The sequence below is a fragment of the Desmodus rotundus genome, chromosome X (genome assembly GCF_022682495.2).
Source record: "Desmodus rotundus isolate HL8 chromosome X, HLdesRot8A.1, whole genome shotgun sequence".
NCBI lineage: Eukaryota > Metazoa > Chordata > Mammalia > Chiroptera > Phyllostomidae > Desmodus > Desmodus rotundus.
Window position 1 is genome coordinate 98640768 of NC_071400.1, and position 25594 is coordinate 98666361.

Below are 25594 nucleotides of genomic sequence, written 5' to 3' on the forward strand. Positions count from 1 at the left end.
CACTGGGACGGGCATTCCCGTTCCCGGAGATGTTCTCGTCATCACTGCGTGCCGTGGTCCCTGCCGGCTCTGTCCGCCACACAGCTGTGAGCTTCCCCGTGTGGTTAACATCTTTTTAACCCGAGATGCCACCCCGCGAGTATATTGGAGACTTTGGCGCTACGCTGCAATGCCATAGCAGACACCGGTTGCTCAGGGTGCGTTCTCCGTCTGCCGGGCGACAGCATTCCATGACACGCCTATTTCTAGGGCGCTAATGACGCGCACAGTGGTGTGTGTTAAGTGAGGAAGAATGACGCGTAGAGTATGGTTTTCTGCCCTGGCCAGGTGGCTCAGTTGGTTAGAGACCTGTCCCACGGAGCAAAAGGTTGCAGGTTTGGTTCCTGCTCCCGACTGCACTCCTCCGGCGGGCTGTCTGCCAACACCGTTCCTGGCTTTGCCAAGGCACAGTGCTCTTCTCCGCACACAGGACTGTAATGATTTCCACACCAATTTACAGCTGCACAGAGTCCATGCCTCTTTCTAAAGGCAGTGGGGGGGAATCACGTGTTTTAGGAAATATACTGAAGCAAAACAACCATGTCCATCTTAAAAAAAAACAAACACAAAACCAAACAGATCTACATTTTCCCACAGACACTTGCTGCTGTTAACTTAGAAAACATTACTATATGCTTTGAATATATACCTCTATGAAATAAAAACTGGGATTATGTTGTGGAATCCAAAGCTCATTCTTTACATCTAGGTGGCAACGCAGACAAAATTTAAATATAAGCCGTTGTTTGCTCTTTGTGATTGAACAGCCCCCAGCTGCGTACAAGGTTACTGTGTGCCCTACACGTGGAGGGTCTGAGATTTTCTCTCGTGATCGCACCTCGTGGCCACACACACAAGAGCAAGGCTACCCTACTCAACCGTAGTTGTTGGAATTGTCTCAAAAACTTCAGCACTTTTCAGACAATTGTTGCATTGTGCTTGGTGAAACTGGAATTAAAAGAAACTTGACTTCCCCATTCGATTAAAAGAAAAAGGGTAGATATCGGGGAAATAGGAAAAAACAAAAAAAAAAAAAGAAAAGGAAAGGGAAGCGAATTCACTGCTCACCTACTACACAGGCATTTTAAATGCTATCATTAAACCTTTCATTTCAAAAGAATCCTCTTGGGCAAATACTACTGCACTCTTTTAGGTCTCAGAAATGTGTGCTTCAGAGAGGTTTAAATAAAGCTTAAATGGCAAAAAAAAAAAAAATCTAGCGAGTGCTGGGTGAGGGATTGTGTGCTAGGTCTGTCCGACTCCGAGGGTGCCTGCCCCTCCCGTTGCTCGAAGCTTCCATCTGCGGGTCCCTCATCCGAGTCTTCTATCTGCTCAACACCTTCGGGCTCTGCCACCGGAATTGCACGTAGAGGGGCACACACCCACCTCAGCGTCGGCGCTTCCCTGCCATGGAAACCGGAGCTGGTTACTCACGCCCATTGTCCTGTGTCTGTGCATCCAAATCCCTGCCTCCCCTGAGCCAAACCGTGGAGTCGATGGCCGGTGTCCAATCGCAGATGAAGCTGTGGGCCTGAGGCCTGCGACCCAGCCATGGCTTGTCCGAAGGCCTTCGCATCCGCGCATCTCAAAGATGTAGGTGGGGTGAGATGCCATCAAAGATTCCTTGCGCCTCTTAAAATTTAGCCTTTCTGTGTTGCGAGCTGTCTCTCTGCCTGCCGGCATGTTCCAGCTGGATCATGTTCCGGCCACCTCATGTCCTAGTGTTCTCCTCTACGGTTACACACAGAAGGAACGAAACAGACCCCCAAATCGTCCCGCTGAACTCTGATCTCGTCAGTCTCGCTGTCGTCTGTCTGGTATACGCAAGCTCCCTACATTCTCCACACTCCCATCTTGGCGGTCTCTCCACTTCCTCTTCGACATGGATTCCGGACTTTTCTCCTTTATTTTTTACCGTGGACACTGTTGCAGATGCCCCGTTGCCTTTTCCGCCTTTGCCTGGCGCCACCCAGCTCTTGGCCCTCCTTCCTGTGAGCATGAGCACACAGTTGTCTGTAACTGGGACCGATGCATCCATGTCGTTTGGCGGACCCCTTCGGAATTCTGGACTTCTGCTTATAAGCGAACCTGCCTTTTGGACCTTTCTAGACTGTGCCGAAGTCGAGGACGGGCTTTTGTGTGTGCAGTGTGTAGGTGAGGGGAGCCCATCACTTGTTATGACAGCGTGCTAATAGAACTCAGCACGTGGTTATAAAGGACGAGTGGATGAGTGAGTGATGCACTGACCTTCCTCCACAACTCCAGATGCTCAGTTCCGCAGGCCGCTGGGCCCTCCTTCCTCTAAATCCACTACACGCCTCAAAGCCATCGGCTCAAACGCACTTCCCCACCTTGCCCCGAGCGTGTTCCTCGCACACATTCCATCTTACGGACACCATCAGGCCCTTGCACACTGGGGTCAGAAATTTTGCTGTTTTCTCGGTCTCATTTCTCCCCCGGTCCCATCTTTCCAAGCTAACCAGTATCCACGTGTATGGGCTTCTAGCCCACACGGGCTTTCACAGGTTCACGGTCCTGGTTCCTGTGTCCCCTCGTCTCCCACCATCCAAACACCACACCAGCACCGTGGTGGAGAGAAGATTCGGAAGACGCTGTAAAACCTTTAGCTCTGGTTTCATCTGCGGCAGACCTCCTGTCTCTGGGCCATCTCCCGTCGGAATGCGCATGCCATTTAAAAAAATTATTTTATTGTTGTTCAATTACAGTTGTCTGCATTTTCTCCCCACCCCTCTACCCCACCCCAGCCAAACCCACCTCCCTCCCTTGCTTCCACCCTTCTCCTTGGTTTTGTCCATGTGTCCTTTATAGTGGTTCCTGAAAACCCTTCCCCCCATTATTCCCTTCCCCCTCCCCTCTAGCTATTGTTAGATTGTTCTTAACTTCAATGTCTCTGGTTATATTTTGTTTGCTTTTTCTTCTGTTGATTAGGTTCCTGTTAAAGGTGAGATCATATGGTATTTGTCCCTCACCACCTGGCTTATTTCACTTAGCATAATGCTCTCCAGTTCCATCTGTGTTGTTGCAAAGGGTATAAGCTCCTTCTTTCTCTCTGCTGCGTAGAATTCCATTATGTAAATGTACCATAGTTTTCTGATCCACTCGTTTGCTGATGGGCACTTAGGTTGCTGCCAGCACTTGGCTATTGCCAATTGTGCTGCTCTGCTATTTTAAACAGAAATTGGGGCCGGCAGCTCTTGCTCTAAGAGGGTCAGTGGCTCCTCCTCGAATTCCAAGGGCCGTCTCGTCACCGTGTGTTTTACTGTGCTCGCCCTTTCCCTTTGCCTTCACAGCGCAGTCCGCACGGCCCCGTGGATCTGTAATATTGCCCAGGCCCCAGATGTAGGAACAATGATTGTCCAAGTTCTAACCATCCTTCTGAGCTAAATCATGAATCCTCGGCTCTGACATTCTCTCCAGGGACCCCGTGCGGAAACACGTATCACATCCTTGTTTCTCCTGGGACATTTTCTTCCACCCCTTATTCTCTGCTTCATTGCTGTCAACTCGCTTATTGAGATACATCTCTCCTGTGGAGATTATAAACCACCTCAGCAGAACGCATCCTTCCCCCTCGCCTTGGTGACTAAGTCAGGACTGTGCACGTCCAAAGTACCGATCCATATTTGTTGATTTAGCAGAGGTTAATTTCAACAGGCTAAAATATAGGGAATGCTGGTTGCTTTGGTTTAATGTGTTTTCTATTCTCTTCACAAAATGTAATTTTGCTTCCAATTCCTTCAATAGTGGACATAGGTAAACACTTGAATTTTGAAGGACCCTTTTTGGCTTCAGCATTGATTCTGATTGCTATGTAGGCAATACAACTTTTGTGCTGTTCCTTTATGAAAGTGCGGACGTTTATCCCAGTGGTGGCTCAGTGAAGCAATTATCAATCATTTCCTTCCATGTCCGCCCTTTGCCTCATAGAATTGTACGCCTTTGATGCAGAATATCAGTCTCATCGGTTGTGACGACCCGAATACTTGGAATCCGCAGCACCTGGGAACTCTGGAACCGAGCCCTCTCTGGGATCATAATATTTAGTAATCTCGTGGATTTGCAAAGTCCTTTCTGGTTTCCAAATCCCCTTCACATGCACCACCTCACTAAGCCCTTGTAGGCTTGTGGCAGAAGTAGGGCAGGGCTTTGTGATGGAAATGAGTCCCCTGGCTGGGCCAAAGCACAGCCCAGTCCCACTCCGCAGGCTCACTGGAGCCACAGGCTTTGTGTCCTGAGCTCCCTAAATGGCCGCTTGCTCTCCCTGTCGGGGAAGAACAACAGTGCGTAGCCTGACACACCCCCGTGGGTTTGTTCTGGGGGTCCCTAGGCACGGCATTCTAAAGGTTCTCTCGTGCCTGCACTGCTTCCAGCTCTCTGCCGCTCCTGTCTGGTGGTGGTTTAGCAAGTTACCACGAACGATGGTGCGCTCCTGTTTGAATTTGCCAACAGGCTGAGTGATTTTCCCAGTTGTAGATTAGACACACGGCAGCTAGGGCGAGAACCCAATGCTTTCTCTTCCTGCTCTATGAGCTAGCACTCATCCAGCGTGAACGTGGGGGGCTCCTCAGAGTCTATTCTCCCCTTCACACGCTCAATCCCGTCCGCCCCACCAAGGACCCCAGGGTGGCGAGCAGACGTGTTCCCTCCCACAAGGAGTCTGCAGTCAGTTGGAGAGAGTGTGGCTTCCATGGGATGCTGGGGCTCCACACGCCCGTCACAAAGAAAGTGTGGCAGCTCACGGGGGACTGTGAATGATGCTACATGCTTGCAGGGAGGAGAAAGCGCTGGGTGATGTGTGGGCTGCAGTACTCAGAAACAGACAGTGTGAGCAGCTGTGCAGCTAGGTGGAGGGACAGAACAGGGGCCGTGAAGGAAGAAACAGGGGAAGGGGCCAGCGGTAGGAGGGTGGTGCTTCGAAGCAATGCGTGTGAGGTGGAGGAAGCCCGTTAGGCTAGATTTGCTCATCGCCCAGAGGTTGTCCATGGAAACCCATCTGCTGGGGCTTGATGTGATAATTGTTGGCTAATTTTACCAGGGAACTCACACTAGCAAACCTGTGCCGGAGAAGGATGAAAGCAACCAAAATAGATAAAATCGCTCCGTGATCGGAGGCCACAGCTGAGTAGCCTTTCCTGGTCTTCCTTGTGGACGTGGTTTTCTCCACCCCAACTCTGTTATTATGAGCAATGAGCTGCATCTCTGTTGTGCTTTGTCCACAAATTCTCAACCTCAGCACCATCAACACTTGCTGCAGCCCGATAAGTTGGTATCGGGGGCAGGAGGCAGCTGTGCTGGGCATTGCGGGAGGTTGAAGCACCGTCCCTGACCCCTACCTACGAGACGCCAGCGCCTCGCTCCTTAGTTATCACACGTCAAACATCTCCACTCCTTGCCTGATGTCCGCCGAGTGCATCTGTCCATTCAGAACCAGCAGGCAATTGAAATAATCTGCCTCCTGCCTCAGGCTGTCCATCAACCACGATAAACAGAGACCGGTACCGGGTGTGTAACACAGTGGAAAACGGAAAGGTGTGCGTGAAATCCGTGTCACTGGCTGTGCAGTGAGGTTTGCTGTGCCGGGCAGCTCCGGTGACCACCAGCAGCACAGTTTCCTGGACGTCGGGACAGCTCCGGTTTGCCCTTGTTCCTGTTTCTTAACACAACCCCACCCTTCACGTCCGTGCACGTTTGCCTTGTCCCCGGAAGCCTCTGAGTGTGCCAGCCCCAGGTGCGTGTCCCACGCCGATGTCAGTGTATCTATAAACGCAGCCCACCGGTGTTTAATCAGTTGCTGCTGTGTGCGGCTCTGTGGCAGCGAAAGCCCCCAGGTCTCCGTGTCCGACGTGCTCGTGGAATCTTGTATGAACAGCTTTATTTTACTCTGCCTCTTAAAATGTAAGGTTAGTATAAAGTTATCAGCTAAACAAGCGATATTGTCGATTTTTGTCTACGTTAAGTAAATAATTGGCATCTATTTTCCAAATGATAATTTATGTGATTGGCTCTCTCAATCTGGTTTTTAAAAAAATTCATCTGAAATGTGAAGGTTTTCTTCATGGCGTTTGAAACAGTAGGTTGGGAGGAAGTGGTTTGAAACAGTGGGTCATTCTAAACCCTGAAAGCCTTAAACACTTGCTGGTGTCGCCCTGCCTGCGTGGCTCAGTTGGTGGGCGCATGGTCCCATGCACACCAAAAGGCTGTGAGTTCGATTCCCGGTCAGGGCACGTAGCTGGGTTGCAGGTTAGATCTCTGGTCCAGGTGTGTACGGGAGGCAGCCGATCAATACTTCTCTCTCACGTGCATATTTCTCTCCCTCTTTCTCCTTACGTCTCTCTAAAATCAATGCACATATCCTCAGCTGAGGACAAAAAAATACATAAAAACAAAACACTTCCTAGGACTACCTTTAGTTACTGTTTTTTTGTGGCTTGAGGCAGTATATGAGCAGGACGCATACAGCCGTGATACATCATAAATTCTAATGCAGTTCTCTCTGGTTGTGCTATTTCTCTTATACTCCCTTCTCTTACGGAAGTTTCCAGCTGTCTCTTTTGGCAAAACATTTTTTAAAAATAATTATTACTATTGGAGAAAAGGACCTTTGGCCCTCGTGGCAGGCAGCTTGCACAGGGGATGATCGAAGGAAAATTTTACACCGTCATTCGTTGCATTTAGAGAAGGGGCGTAGACACCGCTGATGAGCAGCTATTGGACGTGAGGCGAGCAAGCCGTTAACGTAGGGCTGTAAATGGATTGCATCTGCCGGTGCTAACTTTGGAAGGCGGCTTGCGGATTAACCAGACAGGTACGCCATGCATAGCTTGAACTGCAGAAATGCAATGAACTGCAGAAATTGCAGTTCAGAAATACACCCGGGTTTCTAAGGCATTCTTGTCCTGAGTCAGGTATTTGCCCTCCATGCTCTCAGGAGTCGGGGTGGCCACCTGCCACTGTGGAGCTCCCGCAGGCCCGGCCTTCTCCACGCACGGGATGTGTGTACATGTGAAAATGCAACCTTCTACACGGGAACCAGTGAGTGTTCGTCATCGACAGCTTGAGCGCGGACAGAAAGTCGGAGTGATACGATGACTTGCTGAGCCACCCTGCACTGCTCAGCTTTGTCATGGACTACGTACGTGCTGCCTCTTTCCAGAATGAAATGACAGACTTACCTGGCAAGGGGCTGGATCCGTGTCCAGGAGTCGCCCCCAGCTCCTGTGGGGCGGTCCCGACGCCTCAAAGCTCACTTCTCCAGCGGAGCAGGACCGCAGGGCGTCTTAGAACGTGCCCTATGTTCACTTCAAATGCGCTCGAGGAGGAATTGGGTCAGGCACGCTTGTGAAACGCCGCTAAACTTCAGGGGCCAGGAGCCAGCGTCTCCACATCCTCATGAGAGCCCTGAGGATAAGGCATGGGCTTATTTCAGACGAGATCGGGCGCGTTCAGGGTGGTGTGGCCGTAGACCAGGCATTGACAGGTTCCTACAAAAAAAGAAGGAACTCTTTAAGGACCTCATAAAATAGGTCCGGTAGACAAGTGTTTAAACTCTTTCACTGCTATTAGAAAAAAGCGTATTCTTTTAGAATTGTCCTTTTAGTGAAAAATTGTACATTTGTTTTGCAACATGCTTAAGAGAGGGGAGCATCAAGAAACCTGGCATGAGCTCGGATAGGTCTTGGGAAAGTCTCAGTGATGAGCTCAAGTTTTTTAAAAATTCAATGAACTACAAAGGAATTGTTCACATGCAATATTAAATAATGTGAAACCTAAAATACCCGCACAGGACCTAGGTCGTTTCTTCGTGAAACTTATAGGAAATAAAAAAGGTGCTCCAGACTCCGTTTTCATCAGATTCTTTCATTTTTGTCCCAGTTTTGGTGGGGTGTAATTGACATTTACCATTGTAGAAGTGTCAGGGGTGCAATGTGGTGATTCTACACACACACGTATTGTACAATGTTTACCACTGTGAGGTGGCTGCTTTTCAACTTTAGTAATAATCGCAGCTTCTAGGAAGACTTGCTAAAAGACTTATGGGCCTCGCCCTGGCTGCTGTGGCTCAGCGGATTGAGCACCATACTTCGAACCAAAAGGTCCCCGGTTCGATTCCCAGTCGGGGCACATGCCTGGGTTGTGGGCCAGATCCCCAGTAGGGGGCGTGTGAGAGGCAACCACACATGGCTGTTTCTCTCCCTCTCTTTATCCCTCCCTTCCCCTCTCTCTAATAATACATACATAAATAAAATCTTCAACAAAAAAAGATTTCTGGGCCCCAATCTCGGACACCCTGACTCTGTTCAGCTAGAAGCGGGCCCCACATTGGCATTTCTTGTGACCTCCAGGGGAATGCCCCTGCTACCGGCCGTCCATCACACCTGCACTGGCATGGCCATAACGGATGGGTTGTCATACAGGTGCGGTGGTCTGTTTGCGCGTATTCGTTTTAACTGAAAATGGCAAGAGATATTGGAAAATTAAACCTTATCCTAGATTTTCCAGTCTATCGCTAAACTCCGTCTTTATTTTTAAAAAGGGATGTTGTTCGAAAGTAGACTGACAAAGTCGTATCAGTGTATATCCTGAATTCTACATTACGGCTGTGTGGGATTTTACTGGGTATTGGGTGCTCATGGAGACACTGACAAAGAGGGAAATAAAAAGCATGTGGATTAGGTAGTGATGAGCTTACAGGTGCCAGGCTGGGCCAGTATTTAATGACTGACATTGAACTAGGCGTGACTATTAATTTTACCAACTCGAACTTGCGTTAAAATCCAATTTTGAAAATCGAATCTCCTTTCATATGAACGCAACATTTTCATTTCAAGTATGAGGCCTACCTGCCGTCTCCTATTTGTGACTGTATATTTTTATTTTGTTCTGTTTATATAATGTGATCTGTAGTACTACAGATAGGAAGAAACTTGTATTATACATGTACTTACATATACTTTATTGTTTCAACAACATTATTTGTTACTGAACAGTGGACCTTATGTGTTATTTCTTATTAAAATGTATATATCAATGGTGATGCCTAGAACTATTCAAACTTTTGTGTGCAGGTCACGCCAGCTTTATTCGATATATTTTAACAGACTAATTGCAGTGGGTAACTATTAATGCTGTTCGATTTACTGAGCTAAGGACGTAAGTTAGCAACAATGTGTGCGAGGCGACATATATGTATATATATGTATTTATACAATGTATCTTCACTCAGTTAGTTACAGGCCCGTGTACAAGTTAGCATCTCTATGTTGCAAACAGAAAGCTAGTGTTAGCGGTTACCTATCACGAAAGCAAAGCCATGTGTCATGACCACCTTTAAGAAGTATTTGTGCTGCAACCTGTTGTGCCTGAGAGTGGCTGTCACCCCTTGTCCTCTGGGTCCCCTCCACAGTGTGCGACTCCTCCGCTGGTTGCAATGCACATTTCGGCACCTGCCCTGCCGCGAGCGCAGCGGCTGCCCCGCACCGCACCGTGCACAGCTGAGCGGAGCCCCGCCCGCGCCTGGGAGAAAGAGGCACACGGAAGTGAGGGCGCAGTGGGCTGTTGCCTATCGGGTGGTCTCTCATGCCTGTTGTCTTACTCACCTTTGCTGTCCTCCCCCAGTGCCTGGAGCCCTGCAAGGAGTCCCGGGACCTGCGGAAGGAGCCGTGCCAGAGCTTCTGCGAGGTAAGCAGCGCCGGGCCGCTCGGTGTCCGGCTGCGTGACTACCGCTGACCAGGATGCAGCGGGCCTGGAGTGATTCTGCAGCCTGGGCATTTCCTGTGTGTGTGTGTGTGTGTGTGAATGCACATGCAAAGGAAAACGATGCCTGGGCCATCCGTGGCTGTTCACACAGACACAGAAAAGCCTATCACCTCGGTTGGAAGCAGGCCACCCCTTCCCCCTGCCTCACCAACACACAGACGCTCACAGGGAGGTGACCACACCAGGGCGTGACTCCGAGGGGCTCACTCAGGGCGCCTGTACTGCAGACAGCAAACGAGAAGAACTGAATCAGGCCCTGAACACGTACCATGGAGCAGAGGCTCACAGGGTAGACGAACCAGGGCAGAGGCAGGGAAGTGAGGCCCTCCCCTTCTTGTCCACGGTTGGTAAAGCACACTCCTGTAAGGGCAGAATACTGTGCGTTCTGTTCTTTTCTGTTTTCTGTTCTTAAAGATCTTTTAATTTATTGATGACACAGGGAGAGAAAGAGAGAGAGAGGAGAGAAACAGGGACTTGTTCCACTCATTGGTGCATGCATTCATTGTACGTGCCCTGACCGGGGATTGAACCCACAGCCTCGGTGCATCAGAACAACGGTCTAGCCAATGGAGCTACCCGGCCAGGGCTGTGTTCTAGTTCTTGCACAAACCGTGCATCTACGTGAACTAACACATGCCATTACAGAGTCTTAGGGAGCAGGAAGGGCTACGGTGTTTCCTTTAGAGACCCATTATTGGTACTAAATATCAGTGACTGTGGGTTGATACAGTTATTCTGCTCCCTGACAAGGGAGCTCTGGCTGAAGGTCATTGAAGGGTTGAAGGGAAACCCTTCTCCCTGGAAATTGCAAAGGAGACCTCGGCCGCTCTCTCTGCAATCAAAGTCAGGTCGTCTGGACCCTGTCTGGTTTGTTACAATGGGTGTTTTTGTTTGGTGGGCTTCTCTTTTGTTTCGAGGTACATGTCTGGCCATCCTGTGGAAATAAACGGGACCCTCAAAAATCCGATCCCCATTTGAGCATTTTCAGGGCGTGTCATCCCCCGAGACAGACCTAATACGATCGGTCATCGCTTTATAGATTAAGAACGCATGTAAGGTTCGCATGGCCGCGAAGCTGAGCTTGCCCGTGGTAACGGGGATGCTTGGGCATCGGTGCAGAGTGCCCACTTATCCAAATTTCCTTTTTAACTCAGGGTTTATGGCACCCACGGAATGGAAAGGCTTCAAGGGATGCTCATGAATGTTTATAGTTGGTAGGAGATTTCCTTTACCAGTCATCTTACAGAGGAAATTATCCTCATGATACCGAATTTTATGTCCCTGTATCAAATTTTACAGTGTTGGAGATGACAGTTCCGCAATATATCAAGAGCATCGAAGGACTTTGTACGGCTGTCCAGTAATTTATTGACCAGGTAGAAAATGTTCTCGATGGAATGCTGGCTTTTCTTTCTTCTTTCTTTAATAGTGAGGCTCCATTTTCACTGAATTTTTATGTGGCACCGAGGAGTCTCGTCTTGTAAGAGACTCAGCTGGGGGACAATGGATGAGGTTGGGAAATTTATAAGTGGCTGAGGCGGGATGATTAAAGAGCTATCTTCTCTGAAAGGAGTTCAGGGCATATTGTGGAAAATGCAATATTACTGCATTTAAGTGAGAAACCAAGACGCCCCTCAGTCACAGCAGACATTAGGGAAATGGGAGTGTTTCGATCGAGGCCGCCACGCGGGAATTCTGTGACCGGTCCGTGGGACCTGTACTTAGAGGGTCCCGGAGAATTTTGTAGTGCGGACGTGACTAGCAGCCTGTGTCGGACTTCTAGTGGCTTCTATGGAGCCATTGGACCCCATATGTAAACTCTAAGGGAAGACTTTTAAATCGAATGCACACGGCTCTTTCTAGAAGGTTGAGTTCCCTCTCTAAGCTCGCATGAGTGGGAAAGCAGGCAGAGAAGCGCTGTGGTCAGGGGCTCCCATTCTGAGGAAATGATGTTTGCATCCTTCTTTCCTGGGACGGCTTGTCTGCCACAGGGGCAGAGAATCTCGTCCACAGTGTGAGGAGGGAGCTGCATTGCGTAAAAAGCCCAGATTTCTGGGGATGAGGCCTTTTCAGGGCACAGGTGGGGGGACTCTTGCTTCTGCAGAGGCAACGTGGCATCCAAGTAGCTCTGTTCGGGTTCGTCCTGCGCACAAATCAGCTGGGATCCTGCTGAAATGCATATTCAGACTCAGTCGGTGTGGGCACCCATCTGCATGTCCAATGGGGACATGTGGGTGGTAGGGGGCCAGAGACCACTCTTGACACAGCAGTCTGTGGGTGCCCCCCTTTGGCATTGGGTTCCCCATCAGGGCCTCACTGTCAGTTGCCTCCTAACTCTGTGACGTGCTTGGGCTTTCTTTCATGATACTCTATGGACAGAAAATAGGCAATTCTGATAATGATGGAAAGTAAAGAGATGGAAATGGGTCTCAAAAGTGAGTGTTGGCCCTGGGCGTTGTGGCTCAGTGGGTTGGGCATCGTCCTGCAAAGTGGAAGGTCGCCGGTTCAATTCCCAGTCACGGCACATTCCTGGGTTGCGGGTTCACTCCCCACTTGGGGTGCATACAGGAGGCTGCAGATGAATGCTTCTCTATCATTGTGATGTTTTTCTCCCTCTTTTTCCCCCTCACTGGGCCCTCATCTTAAAAAAAAAGGCCTACAATTTGCCTGGGAAGCAAGCTAACTGTAATCGCATCTAATAAACTAGTATGTGTCACTGAGTTTCCAAGCAAATTATAATTGCATTTCCAAGCATACGTTGGAAACATTTGAACTGAGAATGCTTTTCCCAATTTCATGCATACTTAGCATTTAGATGCCTCCTCTGAATGATACAGCTGGCAATTTTGATTTATTTAACATAGTGTAATGGCTTTATTTGTGTAGGAATTATATATACACATTTAAAAACTTTAGTATAACAAACAACCCAGGAGAGTAAAAGCCAACTGTTACTTCGAATTCCGGAGCCAGAGTAGCCACGGTTACTGGGCACGAGATCATCGCAATTCTAAGGCTGCCGTGCCTGGAAGTTCCTCCTCTAAGGCGGGCCCCCCTCGGCTGCCGCCCAGAAAGTCAGGTTTCGGGAGGATCCCAACATTCCTGACAGTGTGTTCGCTGAACACCTGTGTGTCTCCTGGGCCTCCCGGTGGACGGCATTTCCCAAGTCATCCCCGCTCGTGGCTGGAAGAACCCGGCACACCTAGGGGCTCCACCAGGCGCCGACTCTCAGAGGCTGCCCTGGGCTTCCCTGGGACGTCTCCCCACACACCTTGTCCCTCCTGGTTGTCCTTGGCACCCCTTTGCTGCAGGAAATGACGGCTGTGAGCACAGCTGCCTGTTCGGCTCTGTGAGTCCTGCTAGGACATTACTGAACCGGGGGGCGTTCTCAGGGACCCCAGGGTACTTGCCGTTCAGCAAATGTTTCTCTGCACAAGCTGGGTTGAATCGTGCCGGAAGTTTAACATCACAGGAATGTAACAGATGAAGAGAAACCCCCAAATTTTAGGGGGAGAAGGTTATGGAAAATATTATGAGGTTGAAATAATTATGTTTGAAATTTCGTATTTGTTTTATTAGTTACTGATGTCCTCAAATTAAGTTCAAAGTCAGTCCCTCCAATGTGTTTCTTCTGCCACTCCTCCTACCTACCGATGTCTCCTTCCGTAATTCCTACGTTATTCAATTTCAGCCTTTATTTCTGTGAATGGTAAAGTGATTAATAACTTATGCCAATTTCTTTGTACTTGGCTTTTGAAATTTGATCATATCTTTGTTTTTGAAAGGAGTCCAGAAATATCATTTTCTTTGAAATTGTCCGTGACAAACTTTGCGGTTATACCCAAAGTCCAAGTGGATAGCACAGAATTTTTTTTTCTCATAGATGTATACGTGTGGGGGTGGGGGCTCTGCCCGATCTGCTTGGGGAGGAAAGGTGGCCAATCTCTCAAAGGAGAAGGGCCAAGAGCCTTTTCCTCAATGGGCTTTTATTGGGTTCAGTTTGCACAGGAATACAGGTAAAGCTCATCAACCATTGTCAGGCAGTAAGGATCAAACAATAGGTAACATACAAAGAACTCAGGGCTTATTCTGAGTCAGGGTCAGTTAGCTAAAGGGTTATAAAACTTTGGGAAGCAAACTCATTTTATGCTTGGACCCTTATGAGAAAACTGAGGGCATTCTTAGCAAAGCAGGTTTCACAGGGTTTTATGTATTCTTTCTTAGGCCTGATCCCCTGGGGAACTGCCCATTCCCACCCAGGGCTTCACCGCCCTCTGGCATTGTTTCAGGCTTAAGTTGGGTAGGGAAAGTAAGGCAGCCAAGAGATTAGGAGACTTCTTGCAGACAGAATGAGGACTCAGGCTGTGTCAAAGCTGAGGGGCGAGGGTCCATCACCCCCTTTTTCTATAGCCCCCCAAATCCTTCCCTGAGGGCCCCTTCATGACGGTGCCTGTCTTAGGTTGTCCCTCCCTTGAGGAATCTTACCCGTCATTGGCTAACCAGTCATCCACCCGGGGCCAAGCAGGGTGAAGTAAAAGGGGGCAGAGGTGGCGCCCCTGCCAGGGAGATAAGTTTTGTGTCCTTAGGGTCTTATGGTCCCGAGGTCCTTTACTCAGCCTTAGCCGTGGGGGGTTCCAGCTTCTGAAAGCAGGCAGGGCGCTTCCCAACATACATGCTTTATTTTCATTGGGTACTAATAAGGTATCGGCCCACCTATTCTTGCTTTCTGTTTGTGTCGGGAATGGCTGGGTTGTGCCGTTGCACGGTGGTGCCAGAAATGCTCATGAGCACTTCTGTTCTCTGAGTCTTCATGTGCTTGAGAATATTTCTATCAAACATGTATTTCAACAACGACTTCTCTGATTCTCACATATATTTACTCTATATATGTTAGTATATATTATATTCATATATACCATGCATTTTCTCTGTCTTTATGTCTTTGAGATTATTTCTGTCACATAGTTTTGAAGAACACCTTAGCCGATTTTCTGTATTTATCTATGTTCTTCATTTTTCTTCTTATTACATAGCCATTGCTCTATTGGCTTCACACATTAAATTTTGTAGAGAGAAACAAATTTGAGGGAAACTATATATATTCTCAGTCGTAATCAACTTGCCTTTCCTACCTGGATGCGTAAAAAATTTTGTTTATATCCTTGAAGTTCCGTAGCATAATCTCTGTTTCAGTGTTTCTTGTTTTTATCAACATTCCTGGAATATTCCTGCCCTTTTGATATGCACATGTAACTCGCTACATCAGGAACGCAGCATCTCTCTGATGATCCTAAGAAGGAGGGACGTTGAGAGCCACAGGCTCCGTGGTGCTTTTACTCTACCCTGACATATGGGTGGTCCTTGGAAAAACACTGGCTACACTACTGGCCCACGGTCTTACTTGTCTGTGATTTTGGGGATGTTATGATGTCCCTGAGCTTCTGTTTCCTCCTTTCTAAAATGCAGGTAATAATGGCTGTGGGACCCGGGAGGAATACGTGAGATGAGCAAGTAAAGCACCTAGTAGGGGGTGTGGGATGGGAGACCTGCAACCCCTGTTGGGATTAAGTGCTCTGCTATGCTGTGCTGATGATGGTGGTGATGGTGATGATGGTGATGGTGATGATGGCGGTGATGCTGATGATGGTGGTGATGATGGTGGTGGTGATGATGGTGATGATGTTGATGGCGGTGATGGTGGTGATGGTGATGATGGTGTAAATGATGGTGATGGTGGTGATGGTGGTGGTGATGGTGATGGTGGTGATGGTGATGGTGATGATGGTGGTGATGATGGTGATGGTGACAATGGTGATGACGGTGATGGTGATGGAAACCTCCTTTCAGGGGTGTTATACTCAATGCTGCACTTGGGTATATAGGCTGGAGCAGGAAGAGAACCCACCCAGACCCTGGCTCATAGCAAAGGCTGCTCTGTTTGAGATTTGGCACATGGCACACTTATGTTGAATTGAACTGAATACCCAGTGCAGTCTTTTCTTCAATCATCTTTCCATAATTTCTAACATGTTAAGATGATTTACTGATTTTGATGTTTTTATATTCATTGTGCCATGATTTCTGCAGAAATTATTTTATGGCACAATACCTCTCATTTACACTAATCAAAATGAAGATAGTAGTATCTTTTAAAAAAGCATTCAAAAACTATTACCTACTACTGTTAGTATTTTATTTTATTTTTATCACTGGCCACAGGTCAGTTGAATTAGCATATAGCTCAGATAAGCCACTAAAAGAACACTTTAGATTTTAGCTAAGAGATGAGATGCAGAAGAGATTTATAAGCGCTCTTCAATATTAAACATAATGTCGATGAAAGTAGGAAGGATTTTCACTTCATCTAATGCGCTCAAGGGTATTTTTTTTCACCACTTAGTTTTATTGACTTTTCTGATGCAAAATGACATCCGTTACATACTAACTACACTAGAAAAACACGTGATCTTTGAAGTCTATCCCATTCTGCGTGTTACATACAGCAAGGGCAGAAAAAGCACAAATTAATGATCACGGTAGCCGTGACGCTTCCACATTTTAAATCGGAGCCAATGAGCTGGCAAAAGTTGCCATGGACGTGATTTGTGGGATTGTCCATATGAATAGTTTTATGAAGAAATTACAGTTACATTAATCTTATAATGAATAACTTGCTGTAATAGATTGGACATGGTTGTTTAAACAAGATACTTAATAGTGTACAGATACATCTGTGTTGCCACGGGGAGTTTTATGTAGCACGGAGTGGACGGGCATCGTTCTCACGACGAGTTCGAGAACTCTCAACTTCCCAGAACATCTGCCTCGCTCTCGACAGGTCCGTGGTACGTACCTTGTCGTGGCTCAGGAAGCACACGTCCTTGGTGCTCACGATTTTCCTCTGATGCCCACATGACCTTTAGTTCACAGAACTTCCAACTGGCCATTAAGGGACCCCTCCACACATTTTGTCTATGTCTAGAATATTATTACTATTTCCTCATTTTCTCTGACCTGTATGCATTTGTGCTCGTATTCCATTCAGCTGGAAAATGCTCGTGAAGCTTTAATTAAAGGCATGGTGAGAGACCCATGTATAGATATCATATGTTTTCCAATTACACCCAAACCACTGATATTTCTTCAACCCAACTCACGATAATTACCCAAGACTATGGTAGGAGGCGCCCAAGTTTGCCTCCAGTAGGTGGAAACAAGGGTACAGTTAAGGAGAACTCCTCTGTAAAGTTGTTGTACTAACTTAAAAAACTTGGACGATTTTTTTCCTTATGAATTCTACCAGGGTACGCTTCCCTCTGTGCGCACTTTAATGCTTATTTGCAGCAGGCTGGGAAGTTGTGGATGGTAACCGTGGACAAAGCAGAGCCAACTTTCTGTCTTTGGGCCCTGTCACGCTTTGTCAGAATAACAGAGGAACTGAGACACGTTCAGTGGTAAACTTGTAGCAGTGCAGGGAAAAGAGGCCGCTCGCTCCACTCTCGTCGAGGAGCTGTCGTGGGCCAAGTTGCACAGCAGCGCGGAGTTCTTTGTATGCCTGAGCTCATGGAACGTTCATAATGGGTTTTTAAAAATATCCTTTCACGCTCGGGCATCATTCTAGAAAGCTCCAGCGCACAGATGAACATTTTTCTTTCCACGGTCCTCAGAATCACGACAAATAATACCCCATGTGTGAACCCATGCCAAACAGGAAAACAGTGAATCAAGACGGCAAACAACTTTCAGATTGTGTGGAAGATGTGTGTTAGTGTGCTAATTACGATCATTCTTTTGCGCTCTCTGGGAACAAATGTTGCCACCCTAAGCCAGTTTCTGCTTGTTTTGTTTCTTCTTCATTTGGCCCCATTAGCTCAGCCAGGTATTAAGATGAGGAGATACCTTCTCTGCCTCCCCGTGCCTCCGTGGAAGGGCGAGGCGCTTGGCAGGTACGCCCGTAGTTAGAATAACGAGAACAGAGAGCCCACACTGCTGTCTGTGGGTCTCGAGTCATGCCCTGTTTCCAGTGAAGAAGTTTTGGACCGAGTTGCTGTGATTATGCCTGGGGGCGCCCTCAGTCCCTGTGATTTCCAAGTCAGCGAGCAGTATACACTTGCCAGGTTTCATCCGATGATTTACTTGGAAACCTCAGCCCAGTGTCAGAGGCCGGTGGTTCTGGGAACCAAGTGCTCTTTCCAATACGCATGAGGTACACGTTTTGTTGCACGAGGGAAGCCGGCCAGCGCTTGCTTACCGATCCCGCTGCATACCTCTCTGATTGCTAACGGAGGTTTCAACCTGAGGTGAGGACTTCCAAAGCTAACAGAAACAGGAACTGTGAAATTGAGCACAAGAGAAACGCCTTGGATGATGCTTTCGATGTTTATACAGATTAAAAAAAAATTAACGAGCTGCACATTTGAGGTAATTCAGTACAGAATCCGCAGCCTTGCTTCTACGTTCTACCTGCAAAACCCTTACATCGACACACTATTCTAACCCAGTGAGTGGACGCCATTTTCAAATTTTATACACGGTTACGAGCCATCAGTTTTATTTGACGTCCACAACTCTAAGGCACACCTGGGGACTACAGTCTCTCCACGTAGCTTTTCGACGTTCCCCCCTATTGTTAATTAGTCTAACAGTACAAAGTTATCGAGCGTAGCCACCAAGACCCACACTGAATTTACGACGTCAGAGGGACTCTTGTGGGTGTGGTAAGAGAGCACTTTTTGGGGCGGAACACAGCCTGGGGAATAGAGCTGTTTCCAGCGCTTGCGTAGCTCCTTAAACATCGGAGGTCAAAACGCACAAGATAACGTTTTCCATGCTAACGCGCAGGCAGGGTTTTAATTCAGCACGGTGTGGGGGAAAGAACCACAGGAGCCGGGAGGATACTTTACGCTAGTGTTGGGGTTTCCGCGGGTCACCGGGGTTCCCACGCTCACTGGGATGCGCCCCTGCTGACGCCTTCCAGTTCCGACTTTCCCGTGGCTTTTGCGGCCATCGTCAGCTGGAGAAATAGTGAGCTGCAGTTCGCCCTCTGTCTGGATAGAGAGAGAGAGACCTTTCTCATTTTCCCTCCTCCCCGCCTCCCACGGCAGGGACTTTGATCATGGGGACGTGCTTATTTTCCTTCTTTAAAATGGTCACATCTCTAGCCCTGTGTGAACTACTCTCTGGGTGATGGTCCTAACCCTTCCCCGACCCTGTCTCCTGCCAGGTTACGTAGGTGTTACCATCTGGTCAGGGGGTCCTACAATCCATGATCCATGACCAGAGAGGAGGAGCAGGCGGCGTGCGGGCAGGTGTTACCAGGTGTCCCCAGGTGGTGGAGGGTCATACCCTGTCATCATTGGGAGCAGCAGGCAGGACATGGGCAGGTCGTACCAGGTGCTGCTCAGGTGTTCCACAGGTAGTAGCAGGTGTTAGCAGGTGGGACCCAGGTAGTACCAGGTGTTCGAGAGCCACTTCAGCCATCAGTGAGAAGCTGCAAGCAGGCTACTGACAAGTGTTCCCAGGTGTGATTCCAGTGTCTGCAGGTGTCTGCAGGTGTCTGCAGGTGTCCGCAGGTGTTCGCTGGTGTGTGCAGGTATGTGCAGGTGTCTGCAGGTGTTCGTACTCACCAGTATGGAGCTGCAGGCAGCCTGCTGGCCTCCAGCCACACGATACTCTTATTCTCTCCCTGGGCTTGTGTTCAGCAGTGCCACCCCATGTCTTTCTGATATCACCAACTCGACTGGACATCCAGTCAAGAGAAAGCACCCTCCCCGTCCATCTCCGAGTCCCATTGTCAAGAAGCCACAGCAGGTGTTTGTTCGTGGGACCCCTCCGATGTCAGCCTCAGTAGACGGCACCGAGCCAGCGAACAGCTGAGCCTGCGTGCGTCACCCCGTGGGGCTCACTCTGCACACGGAGCAGTTCAGGCAGGCTGCCGGCGGTGCTCTCCTGTCTCTGTCATGGCCCACCCCCCACCCCCCGTCCTTTGCTGCTGCAGCTCTGCCCTCCTGCCTGGGGCTGTGGCCTCACCCACCCCCACTGCCCACGGGCCGGGCCACACAGCAGCACCATACTGCCCACCAGTGACACCTTGCCACCCGAGCTGGGGCGCAACCTGGGGGCGGGGGCTTTCCCTGGCTGCACAGGTGTGTGGCAGGTTCGAGTGGGCTCAGAGGGGCGTGACTGGGGGAGGGCAGCTATCTGGGCCCTGCTCTTCAAAGAGGCAAAGAGGCTTAGGGGAAACATCGGGCCACCGTCTCCATGAGGACCGTCACATGGAGACAGCACTTCCCCCCTTTGCCCGGGAGCCCCGGCACCTTCCCCCACCCCCGGCAGTGACAGCCGCCGCCCCATGTCCTCTGCCTGCCACACACACGTCCCTGCGATGACCACAGGCTGGTGCCTTGGATAAGTAATTGCATCCATTAGCCACATGTTTCCAATAAAGCGCTCCTCACAAGTCGAGGAATACCCATTCTCACTAATGTGTAGCTGGTTCACAGCTGCACCGAAATGTCGTCAGCTGGCTGCTGTACCGTGCCCAGCTGTGTCTCGGGGAGCGCCTGAGCTGGGACTCTTAAAGGCCTTCCCATGCCTTCCCGGCACAGCTCCTCAGCAGTTCCATCTCAATCAGAGATCCCGTGTGCCCAGTGCGTCTCAAAGCTGGGTGTTATTCCATGGTGTTCAGTTCACCGAGGCTGACGCCACTTGGTTACAAAATGTCCCATGTGGGTGGCTTTGAGTAACACACAGCTTCTGCAGGGTTACGGGTGATGCTGCGGTGTTCGGCATCCAGAAAAACCAACCCACTAGAGAATGCAGTGGTGGGGATTCTACTCAACCGCGCCCAGCCTGTTTACGGCTGTTGAGCATCGGTTATACGACACCACTGTGAACTCGGGTAGAATGTAACAAGCTGTGAATGCTGTGTGTGTGAATGACATGTGTGTATTGCATGCAACATTGTAACCGCTGGGCCGTCATCCTTTAGGATATTAGCACGAACTATGGTGCTTTTGTGGGATGGAAAGCAGATACATTTATTCTGGGAGCTGTTCCAGGGGGCCATGGACGGAATGCAGACGCTGAGCCTGCTCTCTGCTGTCTTGAGCAGAACTGTCTCTGGTCTCCCGCAGCCCCTGTTCCCCAAGAAGAACTACGAGTGCCTGACGAGCTGCGAGTTCCTCAAGTACGTCCTGGCCGTCAAGCAGGGCGACTGCCCCGCGCCCGAGAAGGCCAGCGGCTTTGCGGCCGCCTGCGTGGAGAGCTGCGAAGTGGACACCGAGTGCTCGGGGGTGAAGAAGTGTTGCTCGAATGGATGTGGGCACACCTGTCAGGTGCCCAAGACGCTGTACAAAGGTGAGAGCCTGCCGAGCCTGGGGGGTACCCTGACACTCCCCAGGGTTCCTGTGGGCAGACCAGCCCTGCCTCTGTGGCTCAGTGGGTTGGCTGTCATCCTATAAGGCGAGGGGTCACCGGTTTGATTCCCAGTCAGAGCACAAGCGTGGGTTGCAGGTTTGGTCCCCAGTTGGGGTTTGTATAAGAGGCAACCAGTTGATGTTTCTCTCTCACATTGATGTCTCTGTCCCTCTCTCCTTCCCTTCCCTTCTCTCTAAAAGTCAATAAGTACCATCTTTCAAAATATGTTTAACAGACCACAGAAATCATATTGGAGCAATGAACTCATATTGGAGCAGAGCAAACTGTTCATATTAATACGGTCAAATTTAATATGAAGGAAGGAGAGGATTTCATCAGGGAAATTTTAAATGGGCTTCTGTGGCAAGAAAGAGTCTGTTATGTTTCACTGGTACAGGGGGATAAATACATTTGGTCCTTGGGAAACAGGCTGGGCTGAGGCACGCTGGAATACGCCTACTCCATGCCGCGACCTGGTGGTTTTCCTCTTGGCGTAGGCCGAGAATGCGAGTGACATCATGTGAGTGTTGAATATTTTGATTAGAATCAGGAGACCCCCGACGCAGGAATTGCGCTCCTCCAGGAGACGGGACTCAGTTTACTGGACGGTGGAGCTGATGGGGTAGCTCCCCAACTCAGGCTGTTTCTGAACCCCTTTACCCTCTGTGCTGAGTGTTCACCCGCTCCTGTCTGCAGAGCGGCTGCGTCCTTTTATGCCAAGCTGCTGTTGGACCCCGTGCCGTTTTGGTCGGCAGCAAAGCTCAGGAGGAGACATGTAACGCTTTGCTTCTTGTTGCTACTAATGTGCAGAGTGAAAGAGAGACTCCATCACGAGCTATGTATTTATTTGTTACCAGTAGAATGTTATATCTCTGCCTCTGTTCTCTCTCCCATTCATTCACAAACACCAGTATGTATTCCTTCCAAACATAGGTGAGCTTTTATAAAGAACTGTGTATGTAAGGGCATCTCCCAGCCTAACCCTTCGCACCCCGCGGAAGTCAGGGGCCGTCCCATGTCCGTCTCGGTCTTGCCTGGAAACCCTCCTCCCTGCACTCGATGGAATCCCTGCAGTTTCTCGTAAAAACTCAGCCTCAGTACCGTGTATCACATTCAAAATCATCGCTGCTTTCCCCTCTCACCCACTGACGTTCCTTTAAAGGATTTCAAGTTACATTGTTTCCCTGCCTCATGGTACAAACTGCAGGAAGCCACTTGTGCAAAATCTCCCACCGTTTAATGGGTACGTCTATTACGGTGAGACCTTTTTGGTTATTGCAGGTCGGGGGCTGCTCAAGCATGAGCATTTGCCATAAAACTGGAATGCTCTTAGGGTGATTGCTGAGACCGTGGTTGCAAAGCCTTCAGGGATTTAAAAGGAGGGTGCGTTGATGAGGGAATACACATAAAACAGGCTTTTTCTGCAAAATGCATTGCACATATGCCAGGTTCACGGAGCCTACGTGAGCTCCGGCGCAAAGGGCCAGCCACACCCGTGGTTCCTCAGGACAGATACTTCCGTGTAAGCCTGCGTGTCCCCAGGGGAGGCCGATGCTTCGCAGAGAGAGGCAAAGGCATGGAGAAGGGACCACAGAGTAGGCAGAGTCTGTTGGTGGGAGCGTGCTTTCTGCATAAAGAGCATAAGGAAGATTGGTTGTTATTTTACACACACACACACACACACACACTGTGACTGGACAGTAGCCAGTGCAGTTGGACAGGTTTCACACCCTCCGCACAATCGGTGTGTGTGCTTGACCCAGAGGCTGCTGGGAGGCAGCAATGACGGGCGTAGCTGCTGAGCCGCTAGGAGGCCCCGACCGCAGTTCTAACCAGGAGCCCCATGGCTTGCTCACTCTGTGAACGTCTGGCTCCCCGGCTCTCTGGGAAAGGGTCCTTTCTGACCCAGTGCTTGGCTTGGCAGCAAAACCCTGTGCGTAGCCTGTTCCAGCCGTCACTGTCCCTGCCACCTTCCAGTGACCCAAAGGACCTGTGTGCCCTCTGCTCACCTTCCACAGTGCTCGTGCCAGGTCTGCGCAGCGCACCTCTGCAGGAAGGGGAGCTTGGTCATCGGTTCACTGTGCAGGCCCTGCTCTCGGCTCACCAGGGCGGAGCTGAGACTGCACACGGCCCCTCAGGGGACCTGGGAGCTGGAGGCAGGGCCACATCTCACCTCTGGGCCACCCTGAGCCAGCTCTCCTGGAGTTTTATTGTTCGTGGTAGTCGGATTGGTGCAAATAGGACCCAAAACTGCCAGTTGCCTCGGACGTCATTGGCTGGTATACCTAGTACAGGTCAATTAAAAGAGGTATCAAGACTGCATACTTGAGTCTACTAACATCACGGAAGTATGGCTGGTTTGAGATGAGTAAATGGGGGTGCAGAGCTAATGGGACCTCACCCCCCATGCAGTGCACTCGCTCCTCATGGGGGGGTCGAACCCACAGCCCTCACTTACGGGGACAAAATTGCTTTAAACGTGTGCAGTCCATTGCCACGCACCAACGCCTGCCCTGCCGTTCCTCTTCCTGGTCGTTGTCTCCAATAAAATACCTCGAGATAGCAATGCAGGCAAGCCTTCTGGCTGGTCGCCTGTGTTTCCCGCAGGGGAGCGGGGGGCCTGCAGACTGGATCACTTCAACAGCTCTCTACGCTGGAAACGGGAGTTTGAGAAAACCAGGCGTGTTTGGGAAAGAGGACCGACAGAATGCTCCATGATATCGGGGCGTTGGCTGGGTTTCTGCAGTGATAAATGTTTTCAGTGGATGCCTTTATATAAGCTCATTTTATAGGCTGGTGTTACAGCCTGCAGGAAAGGAAAGCCACCGGGAGCCTTTTCTTTACTCTGCCAACACACACAGTTAGCAGCAGCATCGTCGGCGACACCAGCATGTAGCTAGCGTGGCCAAGTGCAAAGCCTGGGTAAAACAGCACAGGTAAAACACGAACAACTGCACCTTGGCCGACTTAGTCTCCCTTTCATGCTCCCCTGTCCCATCTGCCTTCTGATTTATAGCTTAAGACTCTCCGGCGTCCAGAAAACGATACGTTTTTACTATTTTATTGCCCGGACGACAGCCTCTCCTGAGGCCCAGCTGCGGCACCGTGTTTGGGGAGGGGAGCAGGAGAGTTGAAATCGTGTCCCAAGCGTGCAGATTCACGTCAGCGTGTGGCTTTCTCTTATCTACACGTTCCCTTTGCGGTGCACACGCCAAGGATGAATCACGTGTTGACACGTTTCTTGTCAAAAAGACCCTAGAGTGGAGTTGATTTAATGCCCCCGTGATATCGTAATACGGGAAATATTCAAACTTCAGGCCTTGAGAGGTAGACTCATACCACGTTTCACAAGTTAATGTTTAACTTTTTTTAATACGATCGCGCAAAATGCCTTTGTGTGATGAGAACCCAAATTCCTGGAGTAATGGCTATGTTTATGAGAAATACTAGGTAACCGTTAATTGTTGAGCCTTTGCAACACTCTATTTTGCTACAGTTTCACACCATTTAAAGTCATAAGAGATGTTTTCATACAAATAAAGGCAAACTGCTGGTTGCCTGTCACCTCCACTCTTCTATCAGTGTATCTTCAACATTTTTGAAGGCATTGGGCTTCTATTCCATGGATTGCAGCAAGACGCATGTCACACTCTCAAGGAAAAAACTGCATCTGTATCATCACATACTGTGGGATGCTATACAAGAGTAGCTTTGCATTTTGCACAGAAGAGCTTAGATTGCGGATGACTAATTTGCTCAGAAGCAATAAAGAAGAACAGTTCGGGTCAGCAACCTAATAGCAAGCAGCTGCGGAGCGCTCCGCCTTGCACGTCTGGTTATGTAATCCGGCGGCCGGTCGAACCAGCACACACTGCGCGGGGCTGCGCCTGGGGGCCTGGGGGCCTGGAGGGGGGGTCCTGGGGGGACCGGGCCCTCGCTGCACGTGACTCCAGCCAAGTGCTGGAGTTACTCACAATCAAGGGGGCCAGCCGACCCTAACGCAAAGCAGATGGGCCGTTTTCTGCACATGCGCATCACAAGGGTGTTGCACGTCGTAATTAAAGGGGTTTCTAGATGAAGAAATTTGAACTGACATCGCCCTGGTGCTTGTTACCGTCAATTAAGGCTCTTGGGGGTTGACTGAGATTCCAGATTAAAGCCCCCGGGCGGCGGGATTCAGATGTGTGGGTTTGCTTCTGCCGCGCTCAGGCTACCTCGGCAGCTGGGGCGTGTGCGGGGCTTGTGTTTACGCTGGAGGATGCTTCACCGGGCCGCGGATGAGAAAGACGCGGTGCCGGCTCGGGGAGCGTGCTGGGTGAGGTGGCAGCGGTAAGCAGTCACCTTTTACTGTGCCCACAGG

General features: G+C 49.6%; 1 protein-coding gene across 1 annotated transcript in view; it reads left to right on the forward strand.

Moving 5' to 3' along the window:
- The window catches only part of ANOS1 (anosmin 1), a 105760-nt gene that overhangs the window by 52918 nt on the left and 27248 nt on the right, over positions 1 to 25594 (forward strand). The window contains exons 3-4 of the mRNA XM_071220246.1: positions 9676 to 9738; positions 20952 to 21174. Of these exons, the coding sequence (XP_071076347.1) occupies positions 9676 to 9738; positions 20952 to 21174 (286 nt within the window). The remainder of the gene's footprint in view (positions 1 to 9675; positions 9739 to 20951; positions 21175 to 25594) is intronic.